At 41.7% G+C, this 20383-nt stretch overlaps 1 protein-coding gene across 1 annotated transcript in view; it reads right to left on the reverse strand.

Moving 5' to 3' along the window:
* T265_08223 (hypothetical protein) overlaps nt 1-20383 on the reverse strand; it is a gene marked incomplete at both ends in the record, with an annotated part of 67487 nt that overhangs the window by 26798 nt on the left and 20306 nt on the right. Inside the window, 9 exons of the mRNA XM_009173966.1 lie at nt 1583-1774; nt 5556-5634; nt 7159-7442; nt 8213-8376; nt 10137-10422; nt 11486-11684; nt 12935-13176; nt 16177-16446; nt 18164-18367. Of these exons, the coding sequence (XP_009172230.1) occupies nt 1583-1774; nt 5556-5634; nt 7159-7442; nt 8213-8376; nt 10137-10422; nt 11486-11684; nt 12935-13176; nt 16177-16446; nt 18164-18367 (1920 nt within the window). The remainder of the gene's footprint in view (nt 1-1582; nt 1775-5555; nt 5635-7158; nt 7443-8212; nt 8377-10136; nt 10423-11485; nt 11685-12934; nt 13177-16176; nt 16447-18163; nt 18368-20383) is intronic.

Below are 20383 nucleotides of genomic sequence, written 5' to 3' on the forward strand. Positions count from 1 at the left end.
AGTTTGACTCTAATTTCAATTTATTCCGTGCAGCCCATCCCCGTTTTTATATTTGTACCTGCGAAGGAACCAATATAAGAAATAACAGAAAACAATCATTGTCCGCTGACTTTCCACGAGCTCCAGCTGAACTGGTTGGAACGCGTAGATTAAGGAGATTTGCTTGTGCTGAGAAATGTACTGCCGATTATATTAGGACATTCAGAACTCTACTCAACAGCACTTCGGGAAGGTGGCTTTATTAAACGAATAGCAGTCATCCGAGAGGTTTTTGAAAGGGAGAAAAATAACTACCGGGTTATTTCGTATAAACGGCGTAGTGGTTCTGAAAAGACGGGATTAGCATAGTACTCGCCTGTTGGGAAGCTATTGACTAAAGCAACGTAGGTATACACAGCAATGCAAATGCCTAGTGTCTATGAAAACTTATCCCCTCAGCAGAAAAGGATGAGTTTCAACGTTTTTCAAGTGTTCTCCATTAGTCGTCAAAACACTTATCAATACATCAACTTTCACATAGGCGTCGACATCTGAAGAAAAAAATCCATTATGAATACTCAAATTCCGTCAGAAGAAACGCAAGAACTTAATCTGGTGGTCTATGCCCACACGAATTGTCACTTTTGTGCAAGTTAGCTGAACTCACCCTGATAGGATGTTTGATCCTCGGCCGAAATAGAGCACCAACCGTCGAGCACAGAAATACTACTGGCTAACAGATAGATCGTAATTAATTGCTATTCTGAAGTGCGTGCAAGTGTGGTTTACGGAAAGCAAGTGATCCCAGTCTATGACATCCCAAGCTTAAGGATGAGCATAACTTGCACGAGATTCATATGCGATATTCGAACTTCTGCTACCCATGCTCAGAAACCATTTCTTGGTGTCTGTAGTGGGGAAATCAGTAAACATCTGTACGACTATGTTAGGTTATTTTCATTTTTCAGTCCAACCATAATCTATGTATGGATACAATTCCTTGTTTTATCTAGAGAGGTTGGGCCAGGACACAGCCATTATTGAACATTTAGTATCTCAATAGGAACTGGGAAGTTCATCTAGTCTGAGCTATCCGAGTCCCGCACACTTTTTTCTGTATTTATGCTGTTCCGCTTCAGCTGCATTCAGTGATATGTACAGTTACCGCCAAGGTATTTAACTAAAACGAGTCAGTAGTTGCTATGCTGAACCCCACACGTTTATCCAGAAGATATGGTGACCGTGTGTTTGTGTGAAATTAACGTCTTTTGGTAGGAAATTGATCGTGTAAGTGCCCATTGGATCTGACACTGAACCTTAATTAGCGGTACACTGAACATTTATATCTTGATTTTAGTGGTATCCACTGCTACCATCTAGTGGTTCTTTTGATGAAATACTAAAATCTTATGTGACTTGTTCATTTTTATTGATCGAATAACCGTATGTTCATAACAGGAATCTAGGAAATTGTGTGCGAAAGACAAAATGGGTCGACATCGTCGCACTCAAGGAGGAAAGCAACGTAAGACATGATCAGATTGAGTTGGATATGGAAATAAGTATTGCAATAAAATGCTGAAAATTAGGCAAGATGACTCACAACGGAAGACTTTGATGGTCGTTCGGCCATAACTTTATTTGGATCAACCGTGAATTGCAAATCACGACCGGCTCCTTCGTTTTCTGAGCCGTCTTCGGTGAGGACAACCTTTATGGCCCGCTGAACTGTACCTGAGATGGTTTCTTTGTTCGGGGGGCTGAACCACGGTCTCGCGTAAATGAGGAAACGGACCTGTAATATGGTCATGCGTGGATGTTTGTCATTTTTCGTCCCAAAAATGCAATGACAGAAGGGTTAATGAGTGTCATTTCCTTCTGCCTCGCTATATATCAGTGTTTGACGCAACCAGTGCCATGGAGAAATTCCATCTGAAAAGTTGTACAACTGGTTTCTATACCTGGTTGCAACACAGCATGTGGCTAATTGCTTCATGTGTCCAAAATTCAATAATCTCTCTCCAGGGTTCCTGTCCCTTACAGTGTGTACTCCATGAATACGTCAACGTCAAATTAAATGGAGAGCTGTCTTGACGAAACTCACTGGTTGTCTGAAAACATCTGTAGAGCCCACCTTGAAGGGGTGTGCCAAAACAAAGGGTACACTATATAATGCATAACTTAGAGGCCAATCTTCTTCGTCCAAGCACATCTTTCAGGCATGAGGTAGTTGCGTGTTCAGACGTGCTAATTCAGGCGCATCCTGTGTGCGTTGATAGAGATCAAACCCAGGGATGATCAACGATATCTATCCCTGACGTGCCCTGATAAGAGCGTAAAACGATTTCAGTGCTTCCTCCTTTTGGTGTGAACTAAACAAAAGATTTCCGCCGAGCCTTTCTAACAAGAGTGACGTGGATGAGTATTCTACAAATTTCGCAACCACCAACAACATCTAGGGAAGTCAGTTTATCTGCACAGATAAGAATATAAAGGAAAACAAAGGTTGTTGGTCGGCAATACACATAGCGCCGCTCCTGTATCTGATGCAAACTAAGAGTGTAGTCAGTGCAGGTTATGCCTGGTAAAAATCCCGCTTCCTTTTCTCGAATGTGTCTCACGCGCCTGAGTTAGCTTCCGTAGTATCAAGGAAGTTAAGTGTTTCGACAGCAACCGACGATTTTACGATGGAAGGTCACTCCAAGCACTTTTTGCACGTGGGCATCATAGCCGACGGGTCCCAGTTCGGCGACTCCTAGTCTTGTCCCAACTTAAGGCAAATTAGTCCAAAAATAGCAAAACAAGTCACCACCGCCTTTGAAAAATTCTAGTGGGGGCTTATATTTCCCAATGGGTGGGAGCTTTTTAGGTAATAAGGGTAAACTGTAAAGAGGAATATAAATTGACAAACGCCCGTCCATCTGAGCTGAACGAATTAAATAAACTGTCGTTGGGAAAGATATGAACGATGACTTATTAAAACACATTAGATATACAGTGTTATCTTTACTCAACTCAAAAATGGCTCTCCGTGTTTGGTCTTGCGAAGTAACTAAAAGCCATCATTGCTCTGGCTTCCTCCATTTCTAGAACTCTCTGGTTCCACCACACCTACGACAGCAGAACGGATCCATTTGCGCTGGCATCCGATGGATGGCCAGGTTGAATTACTCACTAGGCTCGATAAAATTAAGCATCTTGGATAAAGGAGTACCATCAATCATTCTGAACTCAAGTGGCTTCTGGATACAAAAGACACACAACAAAGTTTCCCGCGCCATGTATAGCCCAGGTTGTCTCCTTGCAGCAGCTATCGTTGCGGTCATAGTAGAGTATCGTAAGGTAATCCTGGGCGTCATTCTTTAACTTTCCCGCCACAAGCTTTTCCACCACTAAACGGTAATTTTAAACATAGGTTAAACCTAGGCATTCCAGAGTGATCAGAAACCAAGAGCATAATCTCCCCATCAAGAATAATTGTGCTCAGCTTTAATCCATAGGTGCTCATCAGTAGCATCTACCGCATACGTTTAAACCTCGCACTTCACAGGAAAACTGGCGGTCAGTAAAATTTTTAAAATATACCCACCGCATTCCAGACATTTCGTGTTTAAACTGAACAATCACCAACACACCCGTCTGATGAATTCAGACTCCCAAGTTGTGAGTTCCGGTCTTCTGCCATCACGGATATATTAGAGTATTTCTTAGTGGACTAGATGGTTATAAATTTTTTTCGCTTGATCGGAACTACAATCCATAGATTCGTTGTTACACACGCTAAATAAACAACCATCGGCATTTCGATCTTTTCGAGATGGGTAGTTAAACGGCAGTCGGTTTTTCATGGGTAGCTATTCCACCAAGAAACTTCCACCTGCGAATAGTCACATCAAAAGAGCCCCAACCAATTGCAGTAGCCGCAGAGTCATCTGCAGCTTTTGGTCGGTCGTGTCCAGACAGTGAATGTGAAGTTAGCTCAATTACTGTATCTGTACCTTGTATCCGAGATTCAGAGATGTAGTAACTTTTCGTCGATAAGGTACAAACCGTGTGCACAAAAACAGATTCATGGCTGGCTTAACTGAGTTCAGGGAAAAAAGGTCACTACAGCACAGATTACTTTATGTCACAGGAAGGAATCTCAAGTATCCTCAAACTACCGACAATATATATGTTGCTCAGAGGTGAATAAACTAAATGATAAGTTAGAAGTTAGAAGCCGTCACGCAAGCAGCCAGTCAACAAAGGACAAAACACTGTAAATTCCTTAGTCGAAGGACGAGTGGTGCTATATCTTGTCTAAGTGCGAGTTAAACGCACTGCTGATCAGCCGCTTGTGGCAGAACGACTAAGTTTTCAAACTACTACTCGCGAGGTTACGGGTTCTGAACTCTCTAGCGTTTCGTGAGATGCACATTGCCAGTGACTTCCAGTAAAGACGAATCACCTGTACAATGCTTCTCGGATTTCCAACACAGATTAGTTTCACTTACAGGACAAAATTTGCACCGAGAATATTCAAAATTCCTAAGAGTGCGCACTAAGTGGTAGTCGAGAGCGGTAGCTCTCAAGTGGTCAGTTTTTTGTGTATCGGAATGACGTACCTATGCCTAAGGTGTACCGAAGGATGATTATTAACCGGAAAAAGCGTAGATGGGCAGTCACACCTTGTTTATTCGCCCTACTGTACGCAACGAGTCAGTTCACCCAGCTGAAATATAACATGAAAGCATTCTGTTTCTATAATTTATGGCTATGCGGGTTTAGATACTGCTCGGGCGCCCATATTGGACAGGAGGACTATCATGCTCCCCAATTAAGTTTACTGACCGGTAAAAGTCTGAAAGCAGGATATCAATGGTTGACGTAAGGCCAAGCTGACTTTCAGGAATCAAGGTATCATATACGTTCCGAACTCTTCACGGATGAACTGGAGGACTCTGTTTGTCAAAACTCTATCCATTGACGAACCTCAGAGGAGAAAATTCGTGCATGCTGCATGGGCTTCCTCCGGTAGAACTGAATGGGATCCTGAGGATCAAAAAGATTCAGCCTCTTTGCTTATATATCACAACAACCATTCTATATGCTGCATTCTTCATCAAGTTCGAGAGCTATGGATGACCTCATGACTTCTTGAATCTTTTCAATGTGTAACAACATTTAAACCAACTCGTGCGGCATAATCACAGGAAATATTAAACAATATGCTACCTAGTGAGTGAACAGTTATACTTGAGTATCCACAAAGCTCTGTGCCAGTTTAGCACAGTAGTGTAGACAGCAAACTGCCATGACTTGTGTGTGCATAAAAAGGGGGTTTCGTGCTACTGAGCTGACGGAAACAGCCGCAGGGTGGGTTACCCTGTTTCGTTTTACGGTGACAGACAGACACCGTTGGCAAGGGGATATATATCATAATTATGACGATCACCTCTAGAACCTGGTTTACAACGTGGTTCCACTGGAAATAGGGATACTGATTGCACTAGTAGGAAGGCTGATGAATTTCACCCAAACATGAAGAGAGTGATATATGGTGAAAAGTACCAAACATGGAAGGGTTCACTTACCCAACTGTCGGTTGTCCCTTGTGAACATACTGTGCCCACCTCCATATCCATTTGATTGGTCACGACGGGGTCACCTGGGCTGAAAATCGGAATTACTTCAAATATTAAAAAACGCAGTATTCTTCAAGGATGATGACGGTGTGACTTCTAGGAAATAACCTTTTCGCTTAATTGGATACCTTAAGGGCCAGAACAAGCCTGGGAACGCAAAGCACCTTGGTATTTGCAAAATGGTTTCTGCACCATATATATATGTATATATATATATATGATAATTTTCCGCGTAGCAGCTATTGAAACCTGTTAAGTGCAAAGTATGGTGGTTTAGTTGTGTACTCCATTGTTCGCCACAAGCCTGCGCTTTTACAGGTTGTTTTGAATAACACAAAGTCTTTGGTTGAAGACTGAATACGTTTTTTAAGTTTCATTAGCGAGAGGTTCTTCTGAAATGGCTCATTGCCATTCAATCAGAATAAAGTCTTAAGGGCTGCTCTTGGGATTTTGCAGGAACTAACACAACTGTTCCCTTGATGCAACATTTAATCCGCTTGATTTTTAACTAGAGAAATAAATGGACGAAATACTGGTATTGAAAAATTCAGATTGTATGGACTGCTGAGTTGTCCCGGAGTCCGTCTGTTTCCCATTTGTGTTCGTGCTTTCATGTTCGTAAGAGCCATTTGGTCTATCTCCAGACGTTTACGCTATATAAAGCTGAATGAGAATCCACTGCTATTTAATCACCTAACTAATGACGAATGGCGACTATTGTACAATATTTTTCCGAGGCATTAGAGAATCACGAAAAAGTTGCTGTTGGATCGAGTTGGTGAAGCATTTACTGCTGTTGACTATCACTTGAATTTTAAAACACTTTGATTATTCTGATACAGAATGCATACGGGGTGCAATATCAAGAGTAAACAGCTATCCAAGGAAAGTTCAAACTTTACTCTAAACAGCAGTGTTGCGCGTTTCTGGCACAATATCTCGTCTATTCCTGGTTAGCTTAGCATGTGGCATGTATTAAATGCTTTCACAAAAACATGCTTTCACAGACATGTTTTACAAAAAAGCCAATCAATATATATCTCCATCAAGCTATCGTCAGTCCGCTTACATCTGCACATCTCATTTTTTCTGACAGGATAGATTTGTTGCAAAGGAGTTCTCCGCAACATGGAGGACTGAATACGTGTAAAGCAGTACTTTTTGGCATGAAAATTTCCTTATAATGGGTCTTCTAGTGATAATTCACGAAATATTTCCTGAAGAAAGTTCCGCATCTGCGGAAACACCAAAAAAATAATTTGCTCCGAATTTCAGTGGACATTTGCAAATTCACTATTTACTCTCAGTAGGATTAGTGGGTGCTGGTTCGCGTGTGATATAATGTTGCTCGCAAGGATACAAAATTTACTCCGCCGTACGAAACCTCCTACTTTGTGAATCTCTCTAGAGAGACAGGGAGTGCAAGGGGGAAGCTTATTGCCCTTCATACATCACTTCTATACTACGAGTGGTTCGCTTAAGTCAAACAGAATTTGTAAAATAATTGCATATCCCAGAAACAAGGGCATTCAGGCTTTGGGCATCAACCAACCTTTTGACCGAAGTGAATGTGGGGACAGTATCCAGACACCAGATTGATGCACCGTGGGAATGCAGATAGATTCCAGACAAATCCACCGGCCAGGTTGCATCATTAGAATGTGTGACGGTCACTTTATATGAAGAGCACTTTGTTTCTTGAAGACGGATTTCGTAGTAGAATTTGACCACTTCCCCCGGAGCAGCCAGAAAGACCGGGGAATATTTCGAGCGCGGGTCCAAGTCAAAAAGTTCTAGTGATCCGGCATCCGCTGTAGACGACAGTGTTGGACCGGGCTGTAGATAAGGAGCAACGCAATCAAGTTCGAACAGTTAACCAAAAGAATCTGAAAACCAGTGCGTGAACTTCTGGTAGGATTTCCACCTAAAGTTCGCTTTGCAGTTAACACATCTAACTGACCGAATGTGCATAAGGATGTGAACGCGCTTGTATTGTATCTAAGATTTCGGTAGACATCATGACCCATTGCGGGAGGCTATACCTGACAGTGGTGAAGAAACACAGTAGATTCTGTTTCAGTTTTGGTACATACGCTCAATTCGCAATTTTTAATCAAATATTGTCTGGATCAGTGAACTAACATCCAGAGTAGAGGATAGCTTAGCAAGGTATGGTGCCGCATTGTACAGCACAATATGCATCTGACGATATTCCTGGTAACAAACCGCCATCAGGACACATGCTTCAACAGTCATGGTCAGACTACTGAATGGAAATACGTTGATCCAGTTACTATGTCAAGTAAGATTTGGGCACACGCATTCACAAATCACAGCTTAGTAGGAATATGAATGCATTACCTTTTTCACAAACTTACACTGTCATTCTTTGAAGTATTGATTCTTACCACAAGCTTGCTTTGGTTACTAAACACATTCTACCGGCCTCTAGTAGACGCGAAAATGTGAATCCGGTACCATAAAAAACGATCAACTGATCCAAGTAATCACCACTTGTTTGGGCTATCTTAAATATTATCAAATCCCCAAATGTTCTACGAAAATTCCGGATAGTGAGGTTCATATCATGCAACAAAAGGGCTCACCACAGATGTAAGTGCCGAAGTTATCGTCTTGGCAATAGTACGTGTACCATATGTGAGGGTAGCGGTCAATTCTACCCGTAGATTCTGGATGGTTCGAAGTGGCAACGCGTAGGCTAGTGTGTGCACACCGACCATTGTACCAAGTGATGCGTCAATCTTCGTGTCTATGTGCATGAAAAGAATCCATGGAAGAAAATTGTTTGCACTTCGATTCATTTCGCAAACAACTCATTCATTTGCAAACAGCTCAGTCTCACCTCTTATCACTGATTCGACATGAAGGACAACCTTAACAACCCCTAAATGACTGACTCTCCCGTCAGTGCTTTTTGTTGTACACTTACGGATAAAATGTTGAGCGCCGAAAATGAACTTAATGGTCGTGAAAGTTTTGTCACGCTTATAAAAATCATTTGTATTACAAACAACCCAATAGGTTATTGTGCATGCTCTTGGGGTGCGAAATCAGGAGCCTGTGTTGTGGACAGGGCGATGATCTCAGTTTTTGTAACAGTTAGAATGCCTTTAAAATAGCTAATTACCCTTTTTTGTAATAAGTAGCAAGTTCTCTCAGGTATTCCCTACAAATCAGCCAGTTCTAACTTGGCCTCCACGTTTTCAGTTACGCATAACCTTTTCTTCAACCCAAATCACATAAAGACAGGTCTCAATATACAAGTGGCGTTACACATTTGCCTGCAACCAATTCCCTATAGTATAACAATGCTTGGTGTCATCACCTGCAGTGAGTTAGAACAAAAATCAGTACAGAATCCCCTGAGCTGGACAACTGGACTCTTAGCTCACTCAGTTTGATGTCTGTACCACCTGGTTGATATCAGCAGGAAGTGTTTACCGGCAATGGTATTCTTCCTTCCACTACTACTACGCAATCAATTAAGTAAATAAAGTCCCATCGTCATCATCTTTATCATCATCATCAACAGTATAGCAGTGTTCAACACCGATGCTTCACTGCCGTCCAGTCTCTTCGTGACAAAATAGGACTCGCATTGCGAGATAATAATGATTACGGTTATACACCAACCTGAAGAGAGTCTTACACCCGAGCTTTTCAGGATGGATATTTGTTATTATATACGATTCCGTCAACTCTGAATACTAATATCACTTGAACTAGGAGGGGCATGACCACAAATGGAGATTCTGATGAATCCATGTTTTAGACGACCAGGCAGAATTCACCGAAATATAAAAGATTTTAAAAGATTGTAGTTCACTCACTGACTGGTTGGAAGTTAGTTCCCAGGTACTAAACCGCTAAATGACTACTACGGAAAGCAAAAACAGATGATAAATATTGCAAATTCTATCTGTCATGAATGCAAACTCAGTCGAATGTCAAGCAGTTCTACTGAAGAACCACCTTCACAGACCTGCACTTTTATGCATTCTCCCACGATCCGGGATATTTTTGATTAATCATGCATGTCGCTTTTCACAACGACCCATTTCCTAAACTGAAATGAGGCTCTTTCCCTATTGATAGTTGANTGAGCAGTACAAGCCGACCTAAACATTCACTATGAGACCATTGACTACAAATGATCCTTTCAAGTTGCTTATTTCAATGTTCACCGCGATTCAGGGTGAAATTGACCAGCTGAATAGACTAGTTTTATTTGGTGATTCAAGATGGTCTCATTAGAAGAGAAGCTGTACTGGTATTAAATGACGAAGACAAAGGTATCACACAGTAGGCTAACTCTTCCCTTTACCTTTTTTCCACCAGCCATATGCTGTCTTATCCCACACGGATGACTAAGACAAACCGAGAAATTCTGACACCGACAAATGTTTCGAGCATCTGGATAGAAAGGAAGTACTAAGTGCGCCACAAAACTGGCTGCCAGGAGCGGAAATGGTCACCAGCTGGTGGAGAAATACCTCTTTGTGAGCTTACCTTGATAAAACACATATCCGATTTCGACGTCCGCACCAGTTTCAGTTGGGGTAGGTTCCTTTATTTCAAAACCAACCTCTGAATCAAAGCTTAACACACGTGGGTAGCAAGCTTGCGCCTTCGCTGTATCAGCGGATGAAACCTGAAGTGTGTACTTCTGCTTGGTGTCAGGCTTGATCGTCAAAGTCAGAAGTAGTAAGTTGACACCTGGATAAATGAGTTTATCCTCTTCATAGTTAACCATATTCGCGTAAGTCACATTCACCAGTGGGACGTCCTGATCGCTCTGCAGTGAACCGAAAAGTCAGTCGGTAGCATGTTAACAGAATTCGTCAGCATTCCAGTGTAACGGTCGAGCTTCGAACTCACCAGCGGGTGATATGATACCACCAAATGATTAATGCGTAGCTACATTAGGTGGTAATATACTCATAACTGACACGCGTTATTCTGGACGAATTTTTCAAATGTGCCCTAGTTTGATGGACAGTCAAAATCGCTCTGGTTAAAAAATTCTTCAGGTGATGGGTTCAGTCCGTGTTAGACAGCCAAAATGAATGAAAAGGCCCAGTTTTGAACACGAATCCAAACAAATCAAGGGCAAAGTAGAGCTACTTTCGTCTGTTACAGTGGGCTAATTCAGATGCATTTAGCTTGCACTAGTGGGGTAGCACTGGCGCTTACTTCACATGACCGTTCAAATCCCAACATCGTCAAAGATACAATTTTTGATGGTCTTTGGTTGAGGCTATCGAAGCTTTCCCTTTAGTATGAAACAAACAAACAAATTGCTGCAGAATAAAAAAGACATCAGGCACCAGAGGGTCGACTGTGTGACGGGTGGTTAAACATTCCTAGCATGTTGTGAGCACAGTTCGTAGAACGTTAACTAAAATAGCTTAGCTTTGTGCCAATCAAGTTCAAGTCCATAAATCACTTGCGAACGTCCATCTTATTTCGCCAGAGGTTTGACGCAAGTTCCATTTCCCTTCTGTGTTGTTGCACAAAACAAAGAACATCGTCTTGCAGACTTTGTCCCATCAATTTGACTGTATAAGCCTTCACCTTATGCATTAAGCCAATTATAAAACTGGTTGGTTCGGTATGAATGTACATAAAGAGACAGGCGCAGAAAGTAACCAGATAACTTTCCAAGGTGAACCCATGTTCTACACACGTTGTAGCCTTGCTGAAAAGATTTACTAAGTACGATTGTAGTCCAGGGTGTAGTTGCCATGCTCTTAAAGTCTTGATAAAATATGCTGAGTTTGAGAGTTTGAAAGTTTGGGCTTTCTTTAACAAATATTATTAGGAAGACCAGTTTTATTATTCAACGGTAGACGACTCACCAATTCTAGCGGGCTGGAAAAAGGTGTCACGAGAACTTCCAACTGTTTTTCGTACGTCAACTGATTGATAACTACACTCGCTTTGGCAGTGAATCTACTGGGTGAAGATACAACGAAGCGAAACACCACCCAGCCATCTTGAGGCATCACGACGCAAGGTGCATAGATGGAGGGAAGCATGAGGTCGTAAATATTTTCTCTGTCAGATAAAGATGAAAGGACAGTGTTTGTCGACAAATTAAGAACAGAATAACTGAAAGTTTTGATATTTGGTTTAATCTTGCGGATATATGCATGGAATCTAGATTAATGGACGTAACACGACTTAGTTCAATCTGTTTTCGTCCGTTTTCCATTTTACTGAAGGATGTCACGCTCAGTTGACCAACGCAGATAAAGTTTATAAATCTTATGATTCAACATCAGATGCCTTTCTTAGTACTATTTGGGAGTACACTGCAGATAGATTGCCGCGACATTCTGATCAAAATCTGGATTTCGGTTCCATGTGTATGAGTGAAATACCGAGCCGACGAACAATCGTTGTGCACTTGGATCCTCAGGTAATAACCACAAACAGCCGCCTGTTTGCAGCTTGACTTACACTGGCACCGGACACAATATTTCCAGGTTAGGAACGCGAACAGTTTCACTTTCTCATTCGACTTGTTTTCATACAGATTGCCCGAGGTGGTCACAGAAGAGCGTTACAGATTCTACACCGTGGTCACTAAAAAACGAAGTTTCTCACACGACTTAATGCTTCATCTACCTGATTTCGTAAACATTCTATTTTTACTCAGAATTCAAAATTATTTACTTGTTTCACTTGTGCTAACCTGTGAACATATATGGATGACTATATTATGGGCTAATACTGAACGACGAAGCAGATTGTTAAAGAGATCCCTGCTACTCCTTGCTGGTTACGAAACGAATGGCAATTATAGAGTAAATATTCATAAGGCATTAATCTCCACCCTTCCAGTTTCACGTTATAATGATGTTGGATTCTAATAATTCTTGAGCTTTCGATGGAAAGAGTAATATTTTCTTCCATTGTCATGGGAATGATGCAGACACAAGGTTGTCCTAAATTGATGGAAATCAGTACCTCTCAACTTGTCACTCAGTTGCAGCAGTATGCCGCCATAAATTGCTTCAGGATTACAGTTGCGAATTTGGGCTCAAAATCTAGTAAATTTACTGAAGCTTGGTCTTCGATAATCACACGAGGTATTTTCTTCCTCTTTCGTGACTGCACACACACCAACCACTTTTCCATCCGGGCTTAAACCGGACGCAACCGAATTTTAGATATTTATTTTGTGAGCAACACCAGTTTTGCGAAAACCGTCAACTCAAGTAAGCTATATAGTACCGCTAAAAATTTCACGGTAGGTACTTGTAAGCAAGTGATTTGGCACCGGACTAAACAGGCGCACATACCCGTTTGGAGAAAATCCAATCCCAACAGGAACAACGGATCCAAAGCACAGATCGAGAGATTCGAACCTACTGTCCAGGAGTTTTACCAAGTTGGGACTGAACTCCATTCTGAATGTAACAGGCATGTACACCACGTCGCTCGCGAACTTTACTTTCATCCTCAGAACGGTTCCGTAGTCAGCAGTTGGATCCTCTCCGGACGGTTGGGATTTTTCTAGGGATATCTGAGGTACTTTTTCCCCCTAAAAAGTCAACAGAGGTAGATGAACGTGCAGCTTAAATGATGCAGAGTATAGAGAGCTCGAGTACGGTGCTGGTCTCCTTATCCAGTTTGACAGGTGGATCACCGCGAACTTCATTCTTGGTGCCAAGTCGGGCAAGCGAAGTAACACTCGTTTACCTGCGTTTGATGTTTTGTTCAATTGGGCGGCAAGTGAAAGCTTTACTTTCCGAACTTCCTTAGGATCCGGCAGGAAATAGGTCGGGTCTTTCAGTGCGTTTACACTCGTCCCACTTTTCCTTCCGCAATTACCGACGCCGATTATTCCAGACCCTATTGAATTCTGGCCTCAGTTAATGAAGTTGATTAATTATGGTTGACAATTATAGTGTGACGGTGAAGGAGGAATCTAATCACCTAATATTCGCGATTGTATGTTTAGTGGAGTAAACCTACGTTGGCCGTTACTGACAATGGAAGTGAAAAGTTTTGCGTACATGAGGAAATTTTTAGCGCCCACTTGGAAAAATCAAGCCTGAGTGACTAATCTAAGCTACAGAATTCGAAAAATATTGCCACGTTCGTAAGGTAGAGTGCAGTCTAGTAAGTCAGTCGAAAGAGAATGACTGTATCCGAGATCGCCTTTTTTCGATGTACTGTTCACCAGGACAGTATGGAACTGTCCGCAGAATGATCGACTGAACAACATTTTGTAGGACCCTACAGTGAGGTTAAACCGAGTGATGACATGATCAAAGTAAACTTTCCAAACGATCATTTGAACAAGAAATCCACAAAACAGACTAAATACAAGCAGCCTCACTTTTTAGTGGGGTCTTCTGTAAGCTGTGTATAAGCACAGCTATCTAGAACCGAACACTTCAATATTTACTCCTGTTTCAGGTCAGGTAAACCGAAATCTACGCCAGCTGTAGTCCTTCGTGAGAAAGAACCAAAAAGAGCCGCCAGACTAATGCCTAAAAGCAAAGATTAAACCTCACAAGGCACATAGCCCCAGTCACGATGCATACGACTACCACCAAAAATATCGGTGGGCTCTTTTGGGCATTTAGTATTTCGATTTCACTGCAGCAGAAAATATGCCTTAGGTTCTGGCCAAGCTTCGGTAGCACGGTTGGGCGCTAGTTTTGGTATCGAAGATATTGCATGGCAGTCAAACATGCTTCACCAAGAATCAACGGAGAATGTTAAACCTGACGTTTTTTCCAAATTTCGCAGAACCCACAGCTGCACGTTTTTGGTAGGCCTTTTGAAATGACCTACTCGTGTACGTGGGTACAAGTTTTGATCAAAGATGGCATTCGTACAGCTTACTCAGGCGCTCAGGTACTTTGTAGTAATCGAGTAATTCGGTTCGCTACATAACTTGTTTGGCTTGTTGAGGAAGATAATAGGTAGAAAGTGTCGGAAGCAAACATTTGTGATGGATAAACTGACATACAGATTCGCTCGTCCAGACTTGTACTGGACTGTGACACCATGTTGTATTAAGTCCATGCACATAAGTATGTAACTTATAACACCTGCGTATTTTGGATATGGAAAGTCCGCCAACAGTTGATACATATCCATTGTATACCAGGCCTCGACACCGCCGAATATTTGACCTCTTTTTTATTTCAATAATAACTTCAACTTCATGCACCACACAAACTCCCTATCTGTCTCTGAAATCATGACGCAAGAAAGAGGGTTGCGCACACTATTCTGATGACCCATATTGGCAGTTTGACCAGCAGTCGTCTACAGAATGCTAGTGGTCACTTCAAAAAGTTAGCGCTACACTTTTGGAGCCATGTACATGCTATACGGAAAGTGTCCGCTAACTGGGTGGCTCAGGTAAGAATAAGCGATGCAAAAGTCACATCATTTCGAAAGGAGCGAGATCCTGGAAAGAAAATGAAACGTGGTCTGCTGAATAGCAACATACACATCCCTTGATTGGAGGTTCTGTTGTTTGGACTGCATGAGCAACATAAGGTGTACCTCGCGAGTCGGCTGGGGTATTAGAGATTTGAGCTGTGCAAGTGAGCTAACTTGATTTAGGTTGGACAGCACTGGTAACGTCCATTGCGCTTAACTTAGGTGAAATTAAGTCCCTTTGACTAGCAGTTTGTGTATTACTTGATTAACAATGATGAGGGGTACTCTCTTGTTCCATATATATATATATATATATAACAATCTAACCATCAGACATATTCCGGACGGAGGAGATGATCTCCACCGTTACTATCTAAACAGTATATTTGTTTAGCTTAACGGTCCAAAGTTTGACCTACGCGAGATATTTTTCGGCTACTTGGAAACAACTTGGCTATGCAACTGAAAACAATAGAGTCTCAAGTCTAGCATAAATCAGTGTGAGAGAAAGTCGTATACAGAGATCTGTGTCACGGATTTTCTTGATCTAAAATATATTACACACATTTATTCGGGCATGTGCTTAAGTGCGGAGGATCGCTAAGTTAGCAGAACTCACTGAAGACTTGCAGAATATAAATCTCTGGCTTTGTTGTTTCATGTTGTTACCGTAAGCGCGCCCATTCACCCAAGGCTTAATTAGGATGAAATCCATTTGACAAAGTTATCCACGCCATTTATGTAGTTTGTTTGAGTTATAGGATTGCTCACAACGTCGTATCCATCGCCCTATGCCTCAATAATTCCAAAGACTGAGTAAACCGGTCGTCGTAAGTCTGTGAGGAGTTGCGAACGCTCAGGAATATTAATATAACAAGACGGTGAAATAATGCTGATGAACAAGGTTTTGATAACTATTTAGTTGAAATTTCAGGCAAAGCTGTCTTGGCTTACGTTACTGAAATACGTACAGCAGACTAGCTGGTTTCATAAGGAGCAATCATCGTTAATGAAGCTCTGAACAAGGTTTTCTTGGCATGAAATTATATTGTTGTAGTCGGAACGCATTGTAATGCAGAAAAGAACATGTTAGAATTCAACCTGCTTCTGAAAATTTGTTCTAACATCTGACACTCACACCGAGAGATGCCGTAGGAGTAGATTTAGCTGCAGAGGTTACAGAAACCGATAGCGGGTCCTGACTGCCACCTTCCCAGGCCAGTGTCGCCCTCAGCAGTATGGATGTATCGGGTTTCAGAACATCTTCAGTACGAAGTTTGATCAGGGATGAAACGGACAACGAAGCGGCGGAACTTCCGTCAGAGTTGTGAACTGTGCCTAAGAACGTTTGGGCTTTCAGTACCAGATTGTCATCGCCAGAACGACTAAACGACGTGAGAAGCGGTGTCTGGGGGACAGTGAATCATACGAAAATTGAGGGTTATCGAAATCATTTTTGACGTAGGTTAACAGAAAATGAGGAATTCTTTAAAACCGAGGGATACTTGTACTTGCAAACTTCTAATTTAAGAATAATATGGAGTATTTGTTGCAATAACTTTATTTATTCGATGCATATTAACTTGGGAACTGTCAATAGGTGAATCGTTTTTGTTCCTTTTGTTTGCATCGGCGGACAACCTGAACAGAAATGAAGTGAGTCATTCGCGGACGCAGATATTTTGGTGATAACAAATTTGCCCTATTCCCTCCAAGTAGCAGACACTTCCAAAATGTGAGCGAACTTTTAGCTCGCGGCTTTATTCGGTTGAAATCCTACATACGAACATGAGGAATAAGGCCTTGGCCACAGCTGCTTTAGACACGTGTTCAAGCTATCTGGTTCAAATATCAGATGATTTCTATCGAATTGAGTTAATAAACATTTAGTCAGGTAGGTTGAGGACGATGAGCGCTCTACCCCGTGAGCGAGTACAAGTTCAGAAAAGAAATTTTCATTGGTTTGTAGCAGCCCTAGCTCGAAAAACTTCAACTTAAAGATTAAAAACTCACATTAATTGCTCTTTACCTCGGCCTATTATTTTCCTGACTAAAGCTATGAGTTTTCCCCCTCATTTTCCTTGTCAAAATTGTTCTGTGATCCTGTAATTGATACATTCCCGATAGGTGTTCATACATCATTTTGCCAAACGTTGTTACGGCTGTAATTTTTGTCTTAGTTTTCGGCAAAAATAGAAAGTTGGATTGGTTAAACAGACATGCTATCTCTTAGATCCCAGACACAGACCTACACAAAAACTATGACTCGTTGTTGACTTCACAATCATTACCAGCTCCGAATTACCGACATGCACGCGAAGAAAATCCGAACACTCACGGTCAGTCACATTCAGGCTCTTCTGCTATCTTGAACACAGTCTGTGGGATTGAGCCGGACGTCAGGCATATACTATTCAACTTTGACGTCATGTCTCTTCACAGTGATTGAGTTTCAGGTGGCGAGTGCTGATTCCAAATTGAAGGAGCTGGTATATAATATAGGGACGCATGAATGATGTAGTAGGAATGTATAACCTCCTACTGTCTACCAACTAGTTGGATTGGTCGGCTTGTTTCTGAGCGAACGGCCTAGTCCCACTCGCTCTTTTGATTACGGCTTTTGAAGCACTGATAAGCCTAACACAACTAAGTGTCCGAGTGATATTCCGGTTACCGGTACACTGATATCATTACGTTATTGATTAATTTTATCAGTAGTTCACTGGCACGTAAATCAGCGGATTCACATATACCCGTTTTAAGTTACCTCTCAGGAGGGCTGGCTCAATCGTGACAGATCCAACGATTCAGGCTATCGGCATCAAAGGGCAGCAGTCCCCCGGAGACATCCGCGGAAACAACAAGTGCTCACAGTCACAGTGTTACGGTAGTGAGAGCACAACGTCAATTATGACGTGTTACTGGAATTCAACTGATTCAAAACGATCGATCACCGGTACAGCACACGTTCACGTTTACTTTCAAGGATCTGTACGAAATGTATGATGTCATCCTAAATGAGCAAATAGGAGGTGAATTAACTGTGACCTGTGCATGCCTTGAAAGTACTTTGGGAATGAAACTAAACGAAACCAATGAGAAATCAAACTCCTCTTGACACCTACCCCAGAACGAAGACTGGCTATTTTAGAGTCCACGATAGTCATTGTGGCATGGCCCAACTCGGCTCCTGGTACATCTGTGACTTCCAGTGTGATAGAATACGACTGCTTGCTGCTCGCCGGAACACTCAGAGGAAAAGTAATGTTCACCAGTTTCTCAGTCGCAGCAGCATTTTCCACTGTAGGCGCGGTCATTTGTGCGATTGTCTGAAAAGCAGAGAACATTAGTTGGTAACGAACACATAATGCATTGAGATGTGTATTAAATAACCAGAAATGTTCATGCTAGAAGAAGGGAAACGTCCAAAACTCGCCAGCGTTACTTCCGTCTTGAGTTATGGTTTCCTTCAAAAGATTTCTGGTTCCAAGACAATGGTGAAGGATGCATTGTTTTTTACTATTACTTACAGCATAATGAAGAACTGATAACTAGAGTGACTTTGAAAGTCTTCAATTCACTATCATCTGTTTTGAGAACGAAGAAGGTAGCGAACAAAGCTTGTTTTCTGTGATTGTTCATCTTAGCTAACACATCACAAATTTATATGGTAGAAGAAATCACGTGAAAAAGGTTAAGATCGGGGCTACAAGCACTTTAGAGAAATAGAAATCAAAGGAAGGGGGCTTGGATGAAAGACAGGTCCATGGGTCACGGAATCAGGTTTGTTGGTTTGTTTGCATTATTCGAAGTTTATTCATATCATTTGACGTCAGTTTGCATGTGAAAAGCCAGGATGCTGTCGGGGCTTATATAATAGAAATCAAGGAAGGGGGCTTGGATGAAAGACAGGTCCATGGGTCACGGAATCAGGTTTGTTGGTTTGTTTGCATTATTCGAAGTTTATTCATATCATTTGACGTCAGTTTGCATGTGAAAAGCCAGGATGCTGTCGGGGCTTATATTCATGTGGCCACTGGCAGTGTTATAATTTATAACGAGACCTCCACGCATATTTATCTTATAGAAAGAAAACGATTGACTTTAACTCCTATTTCTCCAGTGTACCAGGTGTAATCGATTACCAGGATTTATCCGTTTACGCTAAAACAGAACACAAACAAGTGCTAACAAACGAAATTCTCTAAACGTCCGTGACTTTTGATGATGACAGTAGTCAGTCAGTCGAATTTTCGTGTCCTTCTGGCAATGTTCTGTGTCTCATGGTGACACTGATACTGATGCAGGAGCTGAAAACCAACAGTTATGAGGAAAACCGTACTATGGTCAGACTTTGTGAATTACGTGTTTTTTCCAGGTTATTACATTGACATGATATTCCCGGAATCAATGAAAAAACCAAACTTTTTGTTTAATTTCAGTCACCAAATTTTTGTGTTGACCACTTTCAACAAGGATCACTAAGTATCTTTTGAGTTAGTATAGATGTAACTGATAGTTTCTGGTTAAGCTTATCACAATCAACTGGAAAGCGCATAATTTCTAAGTTTATTAACTAAACACAACGATGTCCAACAGGCAATTCACCCCTTAAACGGGTTCTTCAAAATTATTGAACTAATGCTGTTTGCTAAATCTTGCAGCTTCAAAGTCAATTTTTTTTCTGCTTCCTTCCGTGCTACGGGATAACTAGAAGTTCCTCTCACGAATATGCATGCAACCCACAGAAGGGTACAGATCGGTTCTGTCTGTCGATACAACCCCTTGTCAGATCAGTGTCCTGCTTGGTCCAACGCAGTCAAACTGCCTGTGCCATACTTTCGTTGCACAGGTGCACAAAGCCTTCTTGGTATCTTGATTCACTTGCATTTGTAGCGGTTCCTTTGTGCTTGATTGACTTTTTGATCATATCCCTTAGTTCGACCTGTGCTATTACAGTAGAAACTTTCCGTCTATATCGTCTACCCTGCTACCACGCATCAGTTGCCTTCTTACGATACTGACCCAAATCATATCAAGTTGTTTTTAAGTTGTTTCCCAGACTTCAATGATCAGTCGCGTTTTCATGTTAGGCACAATACGATACAACAAATGAACTTGGAGTTCATGGAAAGATAGTGCATGGATCGGTCAGAATTCAGATAACTGGGCCACAACATCTGACTGACCAATTGGGTGGCATGAAGACAAGCCAAGATGCAGGGCAGGAGAAACACAATCGAGACAAATGGAATATGGTCAGAGAACTGATGAGGGAAAGATATCTAATGGAGAAACCGGATGCAAATGAGCCGAAACACAGGGAAAATAATCAAACGATCGCC

Source organism: Opisthorchis viverrini (genome assembly GCF_000715545.1).
Source record: "Opisthorchis viverrini unplaced genomic scaffold opera_v5_207, whole genome shotgun sequence".
Classification (NCBI taxonomy): Eukaryota; Metazoa; Platyhelminthes; class Trematoda; order Opisthorchiida; family Opisthorchiidae; genus Opisthorchis; species Opisthorchis viverrini.